Below are 20,839 nucleotides of genomic sequence, written 5' to 3' on the forward strand. Positions count from 1 at the left end.
TTTTCTCACCCCTGGGGGGACTCAGAGAAGTTTACAACATAATAAATGGCAAAATTCAATGCCTCACATATATATAAAAATACATCACATATCTAAAAATAGCATATAACTGTGAATTAAAACCATTTAAACTATAAAACATCGGACATAGACATAAAGCATTTTGGACATTTGTTGCTATTTTATAGTATCTTTAGTAACACAAATGTTTTTCTCAGCTAATTTGCAGATACCTTTCTAAGGAAGCCAATGAGGCCTTCGCTGAGAAGCAGTTTATTTTTGGAGTCCGAAGCTTCACTTCTCAGCTTCTTGAAATAGGTGCGTGTTTTGGGGACAGTGCAATGTCTTTTTTTCCTAATCAATTTCATTTGTCTGTGGCATAGTGAGCATCATAATGCAATATATTTGCCCTTATTTTGACAAAGAAGTGCTTGGCAAAGGAGTCTCTCTCTCATATATATATATATATATATATATATATATATATATATATATATATACACACACACACACACACACACACACACACACATACATACATACATACACACACATATACATACATACATATATACATACAGAAAATAAAGGAAGAAAAACAAATGTTCATAAAATAATACACCAGCAAAGGCCAGCATTGGCAGTGCCAACTAAGATAATTCATTGATTCACTTTGCCAGGAGCGGACAACTGAATGAGAAATGAGGGCAAATTCTCCAGGTCCTTTGCAGGTTGTGCCTCCCCATAAACACTTTACACCATCATTTAGAGAAGTAGTGTAGATTAAAACAGTCCTTCTCAGTGACTGCTCCCAGTTTGTATCATTCCCTCTCATGGGAGGATTAGTTGGCCCCATCTTTCCTTTTGTCAGCAGGCTAAGGCCTTCTTATACAGGCATCCCTTTGGTTTAAAATCTGTGAGACTGTTTGTGGTAGGGTTGTGGTTTTATTATTATGACTTCTTTTAAAGTGTTTTAATTTCCTGCCTTTAACTGGACTACTAAATCCTAAAACTTTTGTATAAACAATACTGACCAGCACACATTTTGGTGCATCAAATGTTAGGTCTGTTTTTGGGTATATTTGACCTGCTGATTCTAAAAATGACACCACTTTCTGCCTATTGGCTCAAGTTTCTGAGATATAGAACAGATGCCATCTACCAGTCACCATCTGCTCACCCGCAGAAAACCATGATAACCATAAATAAGAAACAAGAGATGACATGGTATTTCCAATGTAATTTTCTGATTCAGTGACCCAAAGAAATCTAGGAACAGGCCTAAACACCATGACACCAAGAGGTTTTTTTTGGTTGGGCTGCATAATGTTTAAGCATGCCCTGTTTTTTAAATACTGTAGGCTTGGGAAACATGCTTAGAGATGAAGGCAGGTAAGTATATTGAGGAAGTATTGAAAAACTGCTGAAGACTTTAGGGACCAGAGAAGTAGCATCCAGGTGCTTAGGCAGCCCTCACTATGTGCTTAGGCAGCCCTTACTATGTAGTACATTTTAGAAGCTTTTTAGAAACTTGCAGCAGATTTTCTGGGTTGCTATTGTGAAGATAGTGACTTTGATAATTACAGATGTGGTATGATCTGCCAACATCTCACAGCATGCAGTGTTTTATTACATTTGTTCCAGCATATAGGAGCTGAAGTTTGAATTGTACCCTTTCCTCTTGCTTAGGAAGCACTCAGTGTTACGACGTTCTGTCTTCAGATATGCAGAAAAATGCTTTGGCATGTCTTGTGCGATTAGGCGTTGTGTCAAGAACAAAAATGTGAGTACAGGTTTTGTGATGTTGGAAATGATATAAAATTCCAAAAGTTTAAATATTCATAAGAAAGTCAAGATGAAAAGTTTATGACAATTATGCAAAATTTTGATTTATGAACCAGGCATGTAGCCCGGGGGGGGGGGGGGGGGGGCGCTTGAGGAGCTTCAGCCCCCCCCCCCCCTGAAATTCTCATGGTGGTCTGCAAGAAGGCCTTACTAGTACATTATTTAAACTGTTATGTTTATTCATATCATGATCTGATCACCATGCTCAATATATCCCATATGCATGCGGGTATTGGGATAACGTTACAAAAGGTTTGCTAGGGTAGATCCTCACCCCCCCCCCCCCCGAATCAAACTCAGCCCCCCGAATCAAACTCAGCCCCTCCGAATAAAACTCAGCCCCCCCTGCTTCTGTTTGGTGTGTTTTTCTTCTGCCAATTGCAAACTCTGTGCTCCACAGTGGCTTCGGTTAGTGGAAAAGAATACAAAGCCCAATTTGTTTTTTCTTGCCTTCAGCTCCTGCTCACATCATCCTCCAGTCTGTTCTGAATGGCTTTGCCCAACTTTCTTGAGCAGATATTGGGGGGGGGGGGGGGGGGGCTGCAATGGCATATAGCAGTTAGCATGTACCAGTAAAATGGCCTTCTTCTGATAGAAGCTGATGCTTGATCAAAGAGCTCTCTGCCAGCAGAAAGTGTAGATGGATTATAGACAGTTGATCAGGAAGCTGGGTGACAAATATATTAATTAAGATTCTGTTGTGTGCCCTCATGTTGCTTCTGACTTCTATCAACCCTAAGGCAACCGTATTTCAGGCTTTATTACAAAAAGATTTGCTCAGTGGCTGTTTTCCTTTGCCTTCCTCCGAGGCTGAGAAAATGTGTCTTGTCCAAGGTCACCTAGGGGGCTTTCCTGGCTGGGTAGGTATTTGAACTGGGGTCCCCAGGGCCAAGTCCAGTGACCAAATAACTACACCATACTCTGTTACTGTGATATACTCAGATGAATCTACAACTGTAATTACTCATATATTAAACTACTATTTTTAAAACCATTACAAATGAAATTGGAGTGATGCTAAGATTACACCTTCAGCAGTTTTTAATGTAGAGTAGTTCCTTTTGCATTCCTAAATAATTTGTCTTCATTCCCCAAACCAGTCCATGTCAAATTATAATTTTCACATTTCTTCTACAAAGTACTTTGACTTTTCCCATTTCCTGAAGAGATGAGAGGGTCACAAGTGGGATCTTTGTGATGCTTTCTTCTATATATAGAGAAACTATATATAGAGATGGCGAATTTAGCAGGTTATTCTCCGTTGGCAGTTGACAGACACAAGCAGGCAACAGAAATGCTAAGCTACTGTTATAATCATTAAACTGTAAAATGCTCAGCCTCCCATTTGAAGTCAAAATGTTATGTTTTAGCTCCAATGGGAATTCTGAATAATTCCCCCTAACCTACTACCAGTCCCATGATTTCATAAGATTTTGCAATGGCAAGTAAATTGGAATAACAGTGCTTTAATTGTGTAGTATGAAAGGGTTCATCCCTGTGAAGAATATATTATGGTCACAAAGGCAACACATCAATAAATAGTTGTCATCCCTCCACATCTGATAGATAGGACTGGAACCCTGTCACTCAGCAATGCTGATGAAAAGTGCTTGTGGTCACTAAACAATCCTGACTTTCAGATGTAGTGTTGGATCTAGGAAACACCCCAAGCTGAGAATCTAAATTACAAAGACATGAAAAGTTTCTTCAACCACTTACAACACCTGTTTTGCAAGGCATTGCAAAACATTACACCATATATAACTGACAGTATGGGTTGGTGTGGCTGTTACTTGAAGGACTTATGTGGATGATCTAAAGCAGTGGTTCTCAACCTGGGGTCCCCAGATGTTTTTGGCCTACAACTCCCAGAAATCCCGGCCAGTTTACCAGCTGTTAGGATTTCTGGGAGTTGAAGGCCAAAAACAACTGGGGACCCCAGGTTGAAAACCACTGGTCTAAAGGATGAAGATTAGAGAGCTGATATATTTAAAGCCTTCTGGAAGGGCAAGTTAGTATTGCACTCCAGCTGCCTGCTTGAACCCTTTTTCACCAAACAGCACACAGATCAACAATAATAAGTTTATTAAGAAAAGAGTAGCTAATATAAAAACAGTTTCGAAATAGTGTTCAAAATAAGTATACTAAGCATTCACTAAAGTATCAGCAAAACCCAGTGTGCAAAAGGACTTTCAAAGACATCCATGAACTAGATTTCCAGGAGCTTAACAAAAAGCAATGACCAACACTGCATATGAATTCTAAAAATCACTGAAGGTAAAAGCAAGAAACTGTAATCCAAGGGTTGTTGTACTTAAATTAGAATTATATCCAAAAGCTTGAAAATATGAACATGACAATAATCCAAAGGCTTTATACTTGAACTTGACCCCAAATCCCAAAGACTTGAAACTTGAAATAAGATTTATAATCCAAACAGTAGGCATGGAATTTAAACAGGGAAACAAGATACAGAACCAAGAACAGAACTCTTAACTTGGAGCTCCCAAGACAGGCAACTTGACACATGAAAATCAAGCATTGATCTCCCCACTGAACATTGACTCCAATTCCTTAAGAATACTCCCACTTACCCATGATATCACCTTTTCTTACACTTGGGTTCCCTTTGTTTATTTTTCAGCCTCTGGGAATAATGAATTTGTTTCTGTTTTGCACTATCCCTTCTGAGCTGTAAATGCTGGGTTATCGATAACCCTCCTGTCTCCCCCACATTCCTTTCGGAATCCCTGGCCAATTCTCATAAAAATCGCTGCCTGTTATCCCGACAACAGATCTACCCAAAACATTCCCATTATCTCGAAAAACACTTTCACTTTCCCCTACAGAAGCACCAGGCTCAAACAGAAAATCCTCGTCCTCATCCTCAGAGGTTTCACAGGCCTCAACACTCAGAAACCAGTTCTGGTAAACTGGATTGGACGATTTGAAATATGGCAGGACAAGTTATATTAAAATCAGGACTAAACTAAACATAAAATAGGATCCTGATCTGTTCCATAGAACCAAATTGTATTTAGATAATTACTGCCTTGATAATTTCATCCCTGCTGTTCATCGTGTAGGAAGGTAGAAAGCCCTTGAATGTTTAATGTATGTGTAATGGTCCTAATGGCTTCACACAATAACTATGCTACAACAGCCAAGATTTTAAACTGACAGAGAAAGAATGTACTGATAGAGAAAGGATGTATGAGTATACTGTACTATTATTCGCATACCCAAAATGGTACTCTTTGCCTCATACAGTTTTTGCAATGAAAAACTAGAAAATTATATGGCTTAGTTCTTGTTATTTTCTCCTCAGGAATGATGGATTTACTTACAGTGTAAACAAAGAAACTTTGAATAAAATTGCAGGAATGTTTGGTGAGTATCTTTGGTAACCTTTACCTGTCTGCTCTGTATTCCCCTTTTATGTCTGTAATTCATTGAATGCTTTCCTGTTGCTTTTAAAATGCAAGCAGAAAAACTTTACTTCAGATCCAGATTATCATATATTGCTTGTGCACGTTTAACATGTAGTTTTAATTCTCCCGTCCTTACTTGCCACCTGTTGGTTGTTATTCTGAATAGTCCCAAACTCTTTACTCTTGATTCATTTTAGCAGAACATGCACCTTTTTATTCCCTCCAATTTAAATGTAAACAAGCAGTTCATAGCTCATAGCTTCCTGGTGTTCACAACCCATTTGCTTTTACCTTGGGTCTTTGTCCCAGCACTACAGCCAAGCAAACTAGTAATGGTTTGGCCAAGATCTTGCTTAAACAGAAGATCTTGACTTTCCAAAATGCCAGGAGTATATTATATTTCACCACGTAATAGTCACCACCATGTGATAGTTGCATCCCTCGTTTTTGGGCCGGCAAAATGATATTCCAGTTACTGGACTTAAGTTAACCTGGAGCTGAGTGAAGCCTCATAGCCTAGCCATAACACCTCTTTTCTGGGCTAAAAATTGCATTAAAATGTGTGACTGTTATGTGGCCAAATACGGTAAATCAGAATTAGTTCATAGTTTTTAAATCTGGATTTGTTGGCAAGTAAGAAGCCAGATTCATCCATTTGAAGAGCATTTTCTAAATTGTTGTTTCTTAAACGGTGGATCCTGATCCCCTCAATTTTGGGGTCACAAAATTTGGCAACAGTGAAAGGTTTCTAAACCCTACACATTTACACAAATTTGCTAGCAACAATGTGTGTGGTTTACAGTGGACTCTGCAGAAAATGCTTCACCTGTGCTCCAGAAAAGGGAAAATTGGTCTCTTTAACAAGAATTGCAAATGCTGATTTATTATTTTTGTTTGATTTTTTAAAAAACCCATTTTGTATATCTATGTATAGATATGTCTATCTATAGATATTTTTTGTATATCTAGGCTCACATAAACATTTCTTGGGCCAAAAGTGGTAGTGAGTGGAAAAGGTTTAAGAAATCCTGTTCTAAATTATCCCCTGGTCTACATTATCCATTTTTATTTTTAGACATTAACTCATTTTTAGATAATAGGAATTAGGGTGACATAAATTAGTGTCCAAAACTAATGCTGTGCTTCTCACTCCCCATTATCACAGCAGACCTGTTGAGGCATTTGTGTGTGCTCCACATATGAAAAAGGGAACATGAAAGCAATGGGTCTAACGAGGAAAGCCTGTTGTATCTGTGGAGGCTTCCCATGTGAGCCTGAACTCTGATTCTTCTGATTCCTATCAGCATCTCCATCAGTACAAAATCCTCTCTTCTCCAGTCACGTTGCTAGCTTCCTTCCATCTTCATGTGTGAAGTGCACACACTACCAAACACCTCAATAGTACTTACCTTGTAAAAGAATGTAAAAGAAACCCTTCCAGGTTCTCTGCCTCAAAACCCCTGTATTTTGTACTTCCATGCTTTTAGAATCGAGGATACCTGTAAGAAAACCAATGGCTGCAAGACTTTAATTGAAGGAGACTTCCAAGGATTGCTTTAGGCACATTGAAATGGTGGAGGATGGTTGAAAGCCAGGCAGATGATGGAGAGAATGTTACTGAAGACTACAGATCCCTCCACCTTGCAGTGCTACACTGATGGAGAAGTGATCCTGGAGTCAAAACGTTACTGTCTCAAACTTGAACTTTATGGCGCTGAGCTTACTTGTACACTCACGGTCTTTTTGATAAACGTCACTCCTCTTTCACCCAACTAATTGACAGAATTAAACAGTAAAATTGGAGCTGTTTGACATGATGAGGAAATTGTTACTTTTATACAATGATCTTGTTGTTGTGATAACAATGTAACTGAGAAACTAAGGACATAACATTAAAAGCAATATTTAAGGAAAAGGGGATACTCTACTTTTTTCATGGAAATAATCTGCACAAAATGCCAGTGCTGTAACAGATTTTTTCACCATTGTGCATCTGACTGTAAATATTTAAAAAAAACACAGGAATATTTTTCCTGATTTCAACTTTTACACACTGGTGATGTCAATGAAATATACATGTTCTGTTTCTTTTTCGCATCAGGTTCTGTTTAAGGGTATGGTTGGTTGCACCCTTCTTTGAATAGAGTATGCACACTCATATAAACTGCACATTGATAATTCTTACTGTTGGTTGATGGCTACTATCAAAAGCAAATTAAGATATTTTTTGTTTTGGTAAAACACCTTGCTTAATGCAAATGTCTCCAAATGTAAAAGAATTTCAAAGTTTAATGTTTCCATCTGCAAGGATTTGAGGTGCAAGGATTTTTAACCTGAGATGTAGATGCCTTTGGCTGTTAAAAATAGTGACTGCAAACTTAAATAGGTATGGTTCTGCCACCTCTGTCTCTCCATTGTGGAAGCAAAGATAGATTGGCTCATGCATGCCAATCTAGTTAGCATTGCTTAGATTTCATCGTTTTGGTGACCTGAGCTCCCCAAGTTATGCACAATACAGACAGTTTCAAAAGGATGGACCTGATTTGAAATTGATCTATCTCTGAAACTAGCACACTAACAGCCCTTAGCCTCAGTCACTTGCAATATGATGACCCTACAGAATAAGGACTCTAATAAGACATTCTTCATTTGAGGAATTTTTTTTTAGATTTGTTTCTGGCTTAAAACTAGAGAACTTGATAACTCAATAAACCCTTTGTAACTTTTGTGTAATTCTAACATATTACCATTGTGAAATATATTGCTTTGAAACTAGGTCCATCATTTTGCAACACGCTGTAGTATTTATTGTCTAGTAAGAGGACAGATCAACATCACTGATCTCCTTAAGAAAGGTTCATGATGTGAAAATCATCATGTGACCCTAATCTTTCATCTGTTACGTAACAAATTAGTTTATGTTGTTACACTCCTTACAGAGGTTCATTTTATCTCAGGTAAAGGTTTCCCTTTGACGTTAAGTCTCTTCATGTTCGACTCTGGGGGTGGTGCTCATTTCCACTTCTAAACTGAAGAGCCGCCGTTGTCCATAGACACCTCCAAGGTCTTGTGGCTGGCATGACTGCATGGAGCACTGTTACATTCCTGCCGGAGCAGTACCTATTAATCTACTCATATTCGCATGTTTTTGAACTGCTAGGATGGCAGAAGCTTAGGCTAACAATGGGAGCTCACCCTGCTCCCCGCTGACCTTTTGGTTAGCAAATTCAACAGCTCAGCAGTTTGAGCTGGCAGAAGATAAATATCCTGTCCTGGGCAACTACAGTTTCTGTACGATTTTGTGAAGAGACCATTTCCCAAACAACAATCTAGTGCTACTGGCTTTCATAGGCACGCGTTCATTAATGGTATAGAAATATCTCACAAGTAGCATTTGTCGTTGTGTGGCTTCAAGTTGTTTCTGATTTGTGGCAACCCCATCACAGGGTTTACAAAGCAGGATTTGTTCAGAGGGGTATAACTAAGGATAACAGGACACCTATTAATTGTAATCCATAAACATGGTAAGGGACACAAATGTATGGATTATTTATACTTACATGAGCATCTTATTGTCCCATGTGTCATCTGTTGAAGAGCATTAGCACATTTCATACATACATTGCTGTATTAGCCACTCCCAACAGGACCTACCACTTTAGCATTGTAGCACATTCACATACATTGACTTCATTTGTCATCAATAGGACTGAGAATACTCCAGTTCTGTGGCTGGCAGCATGTTAGTGAATGAGGAGGACATAAGTCAGATATGTGCCATCATTACACCAGGCATGGGCAAACTTGGGCCCTCCGGGTGTTTTGGACTTCAACTCCCACCGGCTGTTAGGAATTGTGGGAGTTGGAGTCGAAAACACCTGGAGGGCCAAAATTTACCCATGCCTGATAACACTTTATGATCACTGCAGAGACAGGAATACTGTTCTGACAACACAAGCATCCAAACTCCCAAACTGCATTGAGAGCAGAATGGCTCCTTTCTCAGGCATTTCCATGTTGGAAGATATTACGGGGCTCAACCAGGACATGAACAGCTATTTTCCTGGAAGGAAATAAAGGATGTATTTGCATGGACCTCTTGAAGATTCTCAGAGGACGCCTCTACACCAGGCATGGACAAACTTGGGCCCTCCAGGTGTTTTGGACTTCAACTCCCACAATTCCTAACAGCCCACTAGCTGTTAGGAATTGTGGGAGTTGAAGTCCAAAAACCTGGAGAGCCCAAGCTTGCTCATGACAGCTCTGCATTGGAGAATCAATGCAGCTTGACCCCACTTTAAATGCCTTGGCTGAATGCTATGGAATTACAAGCCTTCTTTGCCCAAGAGTGCTGGCACATCACCAAACTGCATCTCCCTTGGGCCAAGTGGCGTCCAGCTGCATTATTTGGCTGTAGAACGATCACCAACTCATTCATTCATCCTACAGAGCATGGTTCTCAGCCTTCCTAATGCTGTGATCCCTTAATACGGTTCCTCATGTTGTGGTGACCCCCAACCATAAAATTATTTTTGTTGCTACATCACAATGTTGCTACCGTTACGAATTGTACTTTAAATAATCTGATATGCAGGATGTATTTTAATTCACTGGACCAAATTTGGCACAAATACCCAATATGCCCAAATCTGAATACTGGTGGGGTTGGGGAGGGGATTGATTTTGTCATTTGGGAGTTGGAGTTGCTGGGACTTATAGTTCACCTACAATCAAAGAGCATTCCGAACTCCACCAATGTTGGAATTGAACCAAACTTGGCACACAGAACTCCCATGACTCCTACGTCGCAAGCGCGTTTGGTGGGGACACGGGACAGGGCCTTTTCTGTGGCGGCCCCCCGACTTTGGAACGCCCTCCCAAAAGATCTCAGACAGGCCCCTACTCTAGCCGTTTTCAGAAGGAATTTAAAAACTTGGCTGTTCCGTTGTGCCTTCTCAGACTAGGAATCCCCCACCCAAGTCCTAGTAGCACCTTAGCATAACTAATCGTCGCTGCACACCGCACTTTTAATCCTACGTGCCTCCTGCCATTTCAGCACTTTTAACCCCTGTACCCCAGTGCGCCGGCCGAACCAGTTTTTAATAATGTCTTGATGTATTGCTATTGCCGTTATTTTTGCTTATTGTTTTGATTTGCTTTGCTATTGTTGTGTTATGTTCTCTATTGTATTGTGTTTTGAGGCTTCGGCCTGTGTAAGCCGCATCGAGTCCTTCGGGAGATGCTAGCGGGGTACAAATAAAGTTAATAATAATAATAATAATAATGACCAACAGAAAATACTGGAAGGGTTTGGTGGGAATTGACCTTGAGTTTTAGAGTTGTAGTTCACCTACATCCAGAGAGCACTGTGGGCTCAAACAATGATGGATCTGGACCAAACTTGGCACGAATACTCAATATGTCCAAATGTGAACATTGGTGGAGTTTGGAGGAAACAGACCTTGAAATTTGGGAGCTGTAGTTGCTGGGATTTATAGTTCGCCTACAATCAAAGACCATTCTGAACTCCACCAAGGATAGAATTGGGCCAAACTTCCCACAAAGAACCCCCATGACCAACAGAAAATACTGTGTTTTCTGGTGATCTTTGGCGACCCCTCTGACACCCCCTAATGACACCCCCAGGTTGAGAAACGCTGCTTCTGAGTGACGCAAGCGAGGGAGGGCCTGCCAGGCAAGCTAAGCTTTTTTTGTCTTTGACCTTCGCTCCGCCAGGGGGCGCTCTCCTGGCACTCCGCCGGAACTCCGCTCTCGAAGGGCTGTCATGGCGGCGCCGAAGGTCGAGCTGGGCTTCGCGGAGGAGGCGGCGGCGGAGGCGTGGCGCCTGCGGAGCGAGCAGTTCCCCTGCAAGGCGGGCGGGCGCCCGGCGTGGCTGGGCGAGGCCGGTCTGCCGGGCCCGGAGCAGCTGCGCTGCGGCTCCTGCGGGCGGCCCTGCGCCTTCCTGCTCCAGCTCTACGCGCCCCTCGGGGACCAGGCCCAGGCCTTCCACCGCAGCCTCTTCCTCTTCGCCTGCCGGAGCGCCGCCTGCTATGGGCCCCGCGCCCCGCCAGCAGGAGCAGGAGCAGGAGCAGGAGGGGGCCTCAAGGGTGAGGGCCGGGGGAGCTTGACAAGGCGCTGCCATCCTTCAGCATGGCTCCCACTCCTGGGAAACGCACCCTAGAGATGAAAACATGCCGGGTTTTGGCTCCTCTCTGAGGGAGGAGGATACATATCGCAGGGAAGTGCCAAAACAACCACAAAACTAGATCAGGCATGGGCAAACTTCGGCCTTCCCTCCAGGTGTTTTGGACTTCAACTCCCACCATTCCTAACAGCTTCAGGCCTCTTCCTTTCCCCCCTCAGCCGCTTAAGTGGCTGAGGGAGAAAAGGAAGAGGCCTGAGGCTGTTAGGAATAGTGGGAGTTGAAGTCCAAAACACCTGGAGGGCCCAAGTTGTTCCATGCCTGATCTAGATATTTATCCCCCCCCTCCCCCCAATAGAGGAGGCAAAACAACCACAAAACCTGACATGTTTTCAGTTGGAGACTCCAGTTGCAGAATGTTTTTCTCAGGATGCATCTACACTCCAGAATTAAAACATTTTGACACCACTTTAACTTTTATGACTCAAGCCTGTGAAGTTCTGGGATTTGCAGGAAACTCCAACTTTCATATCATTGAACTAGGGCACCATGGGGTTTTTAGTTTGTTGAGGCACAAGCGCTCATGAAACTTCAGTGCTCAGGACTCTCATCGCATTTAGCCATGGCTGTTAAAGTGGGGTCAAACTTCATTAATACTATAGTATTTATTTATTTATTTAGAACTTTTATATACTGGTCTTCTCACCTCCAGCGAGGGACTCAGGCCGATATTACTGGATTCTTCATCTGTGACCTACAGATATATATTTAAAAGCAAACTTTGATTTTGCCGTTTTGTATAAGGGGCACCATTTTTCTACACCATTATGTGTCATGGGGCTTGAGCATCTATGGATTTTGTCCCACCAAGGGACTTTTTCTGGAAATGGTCTGGGTAGTGTGACTCCTCTAAATACACTGAATGTATAAAAACATGTTTGTTTTGTTTAGATATACATCTAAAATATTGCCCAGAGATTTCATAACATCAGTGGTTATTACTCCCAATGCACACCTACAATCCTCAGGAACAAGGGATATATTTCCTATAAAATTAATGAAGACTGTGTCCCAGAGTTACAAATGACTCACAGTTAGGAACAGGGGTGTGACAACAGGAAGTGTGAGGAATCTACCCCTAGGAAGGGAAATTCACTCTTGGAAGACTTATCATGGGGAAAAGTCTTCCTCACCAATCCTTGTTTCCACAATAATCCATTTCTTTCAAAATCCAATCAACACAGGGACAGAAATGAGGAGAAATCTTCCAAAGAGAGGCACAGACAACATAATAAATATTACAGGGATGTTAACCCCTCTCAATGCTATCAAAAACTTTTTAACAATATTTTTGGCTAGAGTTACACTTTTTAAAAAGTACTTGTTCTGACTTGCATACAAATTCAACTAGAGAACAAACCTACAGAACCTATTCTGTTCATAACCTGGTTGTAGCGGGGTTTAAGAAATTTGACTAAAAGTATGAAACAGACATGTGGCTTATTTTTTCCTTCAGACTGTTAACCATCTCCTCTACATTGTATTTCCCTTTCAAGCTTTTAGGAATCAGCTACCAAGAAAGAATGACACTTACTCTTATGATCCGCCACCTGAAGAGCCACCCTTGGAGCCCCTGCCTTCAGTGAATCTGCAGCTGAAATGTGGGGCTAATCTTTGTAGGGTCTGTGGGTGTTTGGGGCCCAAAAGATGCTCCAAATGCCACAAGGCTCATTACTGTAGTCAAGATCACCAGCTTTTGGATTGGAAAGCAGGACACAAGGCATCATGTTTGCAGTCTGGTGGTGAGTGACTCGAAATGTGCTTGAATTTGTAGCTTTGTGGGACAACCGCTTCAAGCCTGATGAGGGACTGTTGACATTTCAAATGTTATATGAGCATCCATTATCCAAAATACACTAAAATACTCAAAAATTATCCACACGGGTGGCTGAGATTGTGACACCTTTGCTTTTTGGTGGTTACAAAGCTTTGCTTTATGCATGAAATTAGTTTAAATGCCTTTAGAAATTGCCTTCAGAGTATTATATAAGGTATATATGAAACATAAATTAATGTCATGTTTAGACTCATCCAAAAGGTATTCCCAATTCTGAAACCCAAACCATTGCGGTCCCAAGCATTTTGGATAAGAGATGCTCAACCTTTGTTTATTTGTATCCCTCCTTCCTCCCAGAATTAATACTCAAGGCAGCTTGCAGTTTCAAAGATTAGTAGTCTTTTAAAATTGCACCATTTTTGGGATCTGGTGTTTTTAGGGTATTTGTTCTTCTTGGACAGCTATTGTCCATTAAAAGTTACCTCTCAAACCCAGGGTAAGAATTACCATTTGTCAGACTGAGACGGCTATTGTGTGGTGCTGTGAGGGAGCAGCAAATTGTTACTTACTCAGTTTATTATTGCAGCATTTATAATATTACCAGAAAAAGGGAACTAAAACTATGTTCCAAATATGTCAGTTTAACTTGGAGATACATTTTAGATGTTCATGTGTTCAGAAGTTCACTTTCCTCAGTATCTGCTCTCCAAGCCATTCTTTCTTTGTGCTGTTACAGCAAACTTTTCACTTCCCTGAAATGTGTTCATCCCTAAAGCCCCAAAGGACATGGTGAAGTGCTAAAGGACTGTGTGAATTCTGGTCCAAAATATATGGAAGGTCAAAGGTTCCCCATTTCTGTCTTAATGGTTCAGTACCCATCTGTTGTAGATTTGTAGATGACAAAGACAGAGTGGCATAATAATCTGAGACAAGGATTTGAATCCCAGCTCAGCCATGAAACCCTACTGAGTGATCCTGGGCTAAGCACACAGCATCTGCCCCAGAAAACTCTGTGATATAGCCATAGGGTCCCATAAGTTGGAAAGATTTGAAGGCACTCCGCAGAAACAGTGGTAACTCTGGAACACAAAGGGAGAAGGAGATGTAACTGCAGGAGTCTGTGGCCCCTTCCACACAGCTGAATAAAATCCCAAATTTTCTGCTTTGAACTGGACTTTATGGCAGTGTGGTCTCAGATAACCCAGATTTTCTGCCTTGATATTCTGGGTTATATGGCTGCGTGGAAGGGCCCCAGGCCACTATCACACTAAAGCTTAAAGAGTAGGCAAAAAGTATGCATCCCATCTGAAATCCTGTGGCTGGCTCCTGGAGAATTCTGGGGCTTTTAGTTTAGTGAGACTCAGGACCTCTCTGGTTGAGCAGTTTAAAGGCCCCTACCTTAAACTACAAGCCTCAGAATTATGCAGGAGGGAGGACACAGGATTTCAGGTGGGATTCATACATTTTGCCTACACTTTCAGCTCTACTGGGATAACACACTCATAATCATCAATAAAACATTTAGGAAAATGTTAGATTTTCTGTTTTGGCAGTTAGGGGTTTTTGTGGACTGTGTCTTATTAGTAGCAAGGGCGTCAGCTTTGGCAGTTGTGCTAATGATAGGATTTGAAGATTCCTTCCTTCTGTTCCCCTCTCGGTCTCTGTCTTTTCCAGTTACTTTTCTTAGCTGTTTGCAATATCATGGAGGGGAAAGAGAATAGATAGTGACAGAGCTCAATGTCCCATATTGTGGCTCTAAATCCATATGCTGATTCAACTTGAGTAGACCCACTGGATCAAATACTTAAGGGTAAGTCAACACTTAGATAATTGATTCAATTGGACTATTCTAGTTGGATATCAGAGTTGGATTTAAGCTTAGATCCTTCAACTGCTGAGCTGGTACACACAGGAACAAATGCATATGGAAGGATTAGTGGGACAGAGCTAGAGTGAGCTTTCTTTTGTGCTCTCAGAACCAAAATACTCTGGTACTATTGATGCCAGCTTAATAAGTTTGACATCATGGAGGATATGTCCCTGAGCTTATTGTGGGAACAGGAACCATGGAACCCTATTGAAATGACTCCCATTGAAAGTTGCCATAAAGTTACTGTGGATAATGTAGAATATTCTAGGGAGATATTACCTCTAGGGATTTGCTAGATCCTCTAGGACAACTCCATGGTAATTCCAGCAGAAGTATTTTCTCATTTTATATTTGTGGTTTCTTAGTTTCATCCCCCATGACCATCACCGAAAAATAATGTGAAAATAGTTTTAACATATAATAGAAAATATGAATATAATGAAAACAATTCAAAAGCATGTTGATTTCTTGTTTTTAGACCAGATGGATAGTGTGATTCCAGATCATAATTTCCTTTTTCCTGAGTATGAAATTGTAAGAGAGCTAGAGGAATTCGACACCTCTATTAATGAAGCAGATAAGGAAGATGTGGGGGAAAAGGAAGACTTAATATCTGCAAACAATCTCTGTAAGTATATGAGTGAGATTTCATGGTGGAAGAGAGATTTCTACTGTAAACCTACATGTATTTCAGAGGGAAGAGTAAAACTGTCATTCGAAATTCATAGTTGAAAATCAGTGGTGTTTTGGTCCTGGAATGCCATACATTTTCCACCCGGACCATCCAAGGAGCTCAAATGGTTTGGAAGAAACAACAAAGCCATAGATTGCAATATATCATTTTGTCTATGCTCATGCTTCAAAAGGCAACATGGAGATACTTTAGAATAAATATTGTGACCAGTGCTCATGCTGTGATTTTAAAGAATTTGGTAGCATGTTTTTAAATATATCTTACGTAAAATTTACAACAGACCAAAGTTCCTAGCTTTTGTCACCATTTACTATACTGCAAGGACCTCATGAAAGCAACTCTCCAATAACTTTGGGGTGGTGGTGAAGTGCAGAGCATTGTCCAGCCCTGGCCTTCAGGAAGTCCTTGACATAATGTGGCTTGGACTCAATTCGTTATATATTTGATAGAAAGAAGTAACAGTTTTAAAATGAAAATGGTTAAGATTAATAGCATTTTAGATTATTTGTTTAACTTGTATAGCTGGCAATTTAAAGACAGTGGCCCAAACCTTGACAGACTGAAAGAAAGTTCTATTCACAGCAATGCAGATTTAAACTTTCTGACAAGCACCGACCCACTAAACTGAATGGTGGTAGTTAGCTTGCACTTCACTGATAGGAATCCCTTTTCAATGGATTTGCTGTACTTGGGAGTAACATTGAATGTTGTGGGTTTATACAGTTTTCATTTCTGGGACTTTTTTTCAGATGAAAATTCTGAACACTTAGACGAGAAGTTCTTGGAGGCAATGGCAAAGCATGAAACCCAAGCTGACAAGATTTTTCAAAAGTTTAAAGAAAGAATATCTTTGGAACCAGAACAGGTTTGAAAACTGCATTTTTCACAGCCCCTTTGTATGGGTTCATATTGCTACTGTATCATCATACAACATTAGTGCTTAAGTTTATCTTTCTAGGATGAGACTGATGCAAGAAATATAGTCCAAAATCCTGTCACTGTGAATAACTTCTTGGCACTGAAGTCCTAGGATGTGACATAGAGATCTTGATAGATGGAAGGGCTTAGAGTCAAGTTTTAAAAGACACCGCAATTGCTGTGCACAGTGGTATTATAAAATAAAGTGGCACAAGTAGAGTATATTTCTACAGATAGCGGCATTTTTGTAGTTCTCCATTGAGGTAGTTCAATATTTCTTGTGTCAACCAGTTCAGTAGCAACATGACAGTGCCATTCATAGAAAAGGAACTATTTATTTTAGTGCATGCTACACCATGGATGTGCAGTTCCACTACTTAATTGCTGGGCCATAGAAAATATTATGGAATGGTCAGGTTTTATTTATTTTGAAGAAATAAATGAAATGCAACTCTTTTTTTTCTGGCTTAAGTCTCTCTGTGTATGTTAATCTCCAGCACCATCCTCTCTCCTGAATTTCAGATCATCAGGTACTGCAGGGATGTTGAAGGCCCCCTTTGGATTTCAGAAGAAAACATTCCCCAGGAAACGGATATCCCTAAATGCTCATGCGGTAGTAAGCGTGTATTTGAGTTCCAGGTATGGAAATACAGCTAAACTGAACAACAGTCTTAACAATGGATAGGAAAGCAGGGTTTTGACAATAGCTACACTAAGGTGTTTTCATAAGGTGCCTCTTTAGGTTTGTGGAAATTATTATTTGAATCTTTTCAGAAATTTATATCAAGAGTAGGATTTCTGTGACCCTCCAGGTGTTGTAGGACTTCTGGTAGTGTTAAACAGCATATTCTGTGATGAGGAATGCTGGTAGATGTTGTTTGGCAACTTTAGAGAGTCATTCGGTGCTTATGCTTGGTTATATAAGCCAAAGATGGAGAATGTTGTTGAACTATAGCTCTTCACAGGCCTAATCATTGGCTCGTTTGGCTAAGCTGAGGAGGTGCAAACCAGTAATAATTAAAAGTTGTAAAAAATGTATCACCCTGTCCTGAATTAGATCCTATTCAGCAAAATGAGAATCTCTTTTTTTTTTTTTTTGGTCGTATCAGGAGCAACCGCTCCTGTTGTGAGAGAATTGGCCGTCTGCAAGGACGTTGCCCAGGGGAACGCCTGGATGATTTTTGATGTTTTATCATCCTTGTGGGAGGCTTCTCTCATGTCCCTGCATGAGGAGCTGGAGCTAATAGAGGGAGCTCATCCGCCTCTCCCCGGATTCGAACCTGCGACCTGTCAGTCTTCAGTCCTGCCGGCACAGTGCTTTAACCCACTGTACCACCCGGGGGTTCTATATGAGAATTTCTACTTACCTCTTAATAAACAACAAAAAGTGCTAGTGGATGTAGTAGTAGGCTTATATTAAGGGAATGTATATATACTTTTCTTGTTTTTGTAGTTTGTTTGGTTTATATTCTTCAATTTTGTTTGCAATTTTTTGTTTTTCTGAATAAAAATGGCAATAAAAAATAAAAAACCAAAAAGTGTAGTTGGCACCTTCAACAGAAGTTTTTCCCTCCTAAGATCATAAAATTGGCACTAGATTCCTTCTGGTGGGACACGCTACTCCCTCCCTCCTTTCACCTTGGACTCTTGTCCCAAGAAAGGAAACAGAAAACAAGCTCTCATATAGATAATGTCTGAGGGCCCTTCCACACAGCCGTATAACCCAGAATTTCAAGGCAGAAAATCCCACAATATCTGCCTTGAACTGGGGGCTCTTCCAGACAGACCCTATATCCCAGGATCTGATCCCAGGGTTTTTTATTTAAACAGTATCATAAGAGTCCACACTGCCAGGTAATCTGGAATAAACAGAAAACCTGAGATTGGATTCTGGAATATAGGGCCTGTCTGGAAGGGCCCCGGGATATGTGAGTCCACACTGCCATATATCCCAGTTCAAAGCAGATGTTGGATTTTATTCAGCTGTGTGGAAGGGGCCAGAGTTTATCAAAACTTAGATTGGAATTAGAATTTTCTCTCTCAGAGCTAATCTTATTTCCTTTAAAAAAAAAATAAAGATGTGAAGGATATATATGAAATACTAAAATCCAATAGTGTAATTTTCTGTAATATAACACAGATTTAAATTGAGCTGGCAGTTTTGTTTTATGAGTTCACTTGCTTTGTGTGTTGCCTCAGGTTATGCCACAACTGCTGAATTACCTTAAAGTTGACAGCCTTGGAGAAAGCATTGACTGGGGAACTTTGGCTGTCTATACCTGTGCTGAGAATTGCAACCAGGGCAATGGTTACACTGAAGAGTTTGTCTGGAAGCAGGACATCTCAGGCTCTGTTTAATGGCTACAAAATTTAAACGGAAGAATGGTTGTCATCAGCACCATAAAGAGGCCTTGTGTATTTGACAAATAAGCCTACAGAGGCAAAACATCTGCACCGAGCAAACTGGACAAAGAAACATTTTCCTATGAATGTAAAGGTGCGTTTTAATGATCCTTTTATGTTCTGACAAAAGTACCATTTGAATAAAAGTGTTATTTAAACTATAAGCAGGTATCACTGGCAAAGGTCCTGTGGCTACTTAGTTTTTCCAACAGTTAATATACAGTAAAGTCTGTTATCTGAGCTCTGCTCATTTGACACTCCGTATTATCTGACACCATCATGTGGCCAATTGGAAACACTGCACACCCTTTGATATGTGCTCATGAGAGTGGGTGGCTTCCTTTCCTGTGCTCAAAAACTGGAAGGAGGAGGAAAGTACATTTCCAGAGGGAAGGGGAGTGAATCAAAAGAGGGATGGGAGGGGAAAAGGGAACACCCCCTTGCCTTCCTTCCAGCCACAAGCTCCCCCCCCCCCCCAAATTTGGAAACAAGGCTGCGTTGGAGAGAAGTGTCCAAAGCAAGAGAGCAAGGCTCTGCGTGTGACAAGAGCAGAGCTGTTAAGTCTGCTGCCATCTCTACTACCTCTCACTAAGATAAAAAGATAATTTTTTTTTAAAGTTTGAGAAAATGAACAAAGAGAACCAACAAAGTGCAGCAAAATAGAAAAAAGGCTAAGAGCTGGAATCATACACAGTAGAACAGAAGTTAAAGGAAGAGATGCAAAGACATTGAGTGGGAGGGAGGCAGCCAGCAAGACACGGTAACGTTGTGTCTTAAGTAATAATTATTGACCTTATGTAGATTGTAAGCTTGAGAGCAAAATTCACTGTCATAAGCTGCTCTGAGAACTTTTGTGGCTTAGGAGTGGGGTAAAAATTATAATAATATCATCATCATGGAAAAAAAATGAAGTATCAATCATCAATGTTGCAATCTCAGGTGACAGTAGAATTGACTAGAAGCAACTGGAAAAGCATACACAATACGAGGATTTAAAGATCGAACTGCAAAGACTCTGGCACAAGCCAGTAAAGGTGGTCCCAGTGGTGATTAGCACACTGGGTGCAGTGCCTAAAGCCTTTGGCCTGCACTTAAAAACAATAGGCGCTGACAATATTACCATCTGTCAGCTGCAAAAGGCCACCCTACTTGTATGTGTTTAAAGGCATTGAATAATTGCCTATATGTAAGCTGCCTTGAGTCCCCTTCAGGGTAGAGAAAGGCAGCATAGAAATAGGACCAATAAATAAATAATTGGATCTGCATGCATTATTTGCCGGTACATCACACAGTCCTAGACACTTGGGAAGTGTCTATCATGACATCGAATGCAAAAGCCAGCATAGTGATCTTGTTTGCTGTGTACTACTCTTGTTGTGTACCAAATAATAATGGCTAAATAAACATGGGAGAAAGAAATCAATTGACAGAAAGGAAGCAAGATCACATGATTCCTGCCTGAGAAACTGCAAAGACAGAATAAAGGCCATATGATTGTGGACTAATCTAAATGATTCAGAGAACTGTGGTATTTTTATTTGTATCATTTCCTTCCATCCATCCAAACTGGAAGTCCAATAAGCTTACAGTTTGTAAGAGGCATAGGAGAACAGGAGCTAAGAAGGTCAAATGGGAGAAAGTAGTAATATTACTTTGTTCCAGAGACTTAAAATACTTCAGTTTGCTCAAATAACACACC

General features: G+C 40.7%; 2 protein-coding genes across 3 annotated transcripts in view; both read left to right on the forward strand.

Moving 5' to 3' along the window:
• GNPAT (glyceronephosphate O-acyltransferase) overlaps positions 1-7,191 on the forward strand; it is a 30,667-nt gene extending 23,476 nt beyond the window's left edge. For both annotated transcript variants that reach the window (XM_060753779.2, XM_060753781.2), the window contains exons 13-16: positions 219-318; positions 1,690-1,783; positions 5,174-5,235; positions 6,764-7,191. In XM_060753779.2, coding sequence (XP_060609762.2) covers positions 219-318; positions 1,690-1,783; positions 5,174-5,235; positions 6,764-6,807 — 300 coding nt within the window. In that variant the 3' untranslated portion in view covers positions 6,808-7,191. The remainder of the gene's footprint in view (positions 1-218; positions 319-1,689; positions 1,784-5,173; positions 5,236-6,763) is intronic.
• Positions 7,192-11,019: 3,828 nt separating this feature from the next.
• Positions 11,020-19,304, forward strand: PDCD2 (programmed cell death 2). The gene is made up of 6 exons (XM_060753787.2): positions 11,020-11,383; positions 12,975-13,220; positions 15,604-15,753; positions 16,569-16,684; positions 17,260-17,376; positions 18,937-19,304. Exons 1-6 carry the CDS (start codon positions 11,062-11,064, stop codon positions 19,093-19,095), a joined length of 1,110 nt encoding a protein of 369 aa, XP_060609770.2. The 5' UTR covers positions 11,020-11,061; the 3' UTR covers positions 19,096-19,304.
• Positions 19,305-20,839: the final 1,535 nt, after the last annotated feature.

This window comes from Anolis sagrei, chromosome 1, assembly GCF_037176765.1.
Source record: "Anolis sagrei isolate rAnoSag1 chromosome 1, rAnoSag1.mat, whole genome shotgun sequence".
NCBI lineage: Eukaryota > Metazoa > Chordata > Lepidosauria > Squamata > Dactyloidae > Anolis > Anolis sagrei.

Excerpts from the sequence above, each read along its gene's own strand:
- PDCD2 (XM_060753787.2), top strand. The coding sequence starts at position 11,062 with ATGGCGGCGCCGAAGGTCGAGCTGGGCTTCGCGGAGGAGGCGGCGGCG. Across the intron at positions 13,221-15,603 it reads ATCATGTTTGCAGTCTGGTG|ACCAGATGGATAGTGTGATT; the intron begins GTGAGTGACTCG and ends TCTTGTTTTTAG. Across the intron at positions 17,377-18,936 it reads AGCGTGTATTTGAGTTCCAG|GTTATGCCACAACTGCTGAA; the intron begins GTATGGAAATAC and ends GTGTTGCCTCAG.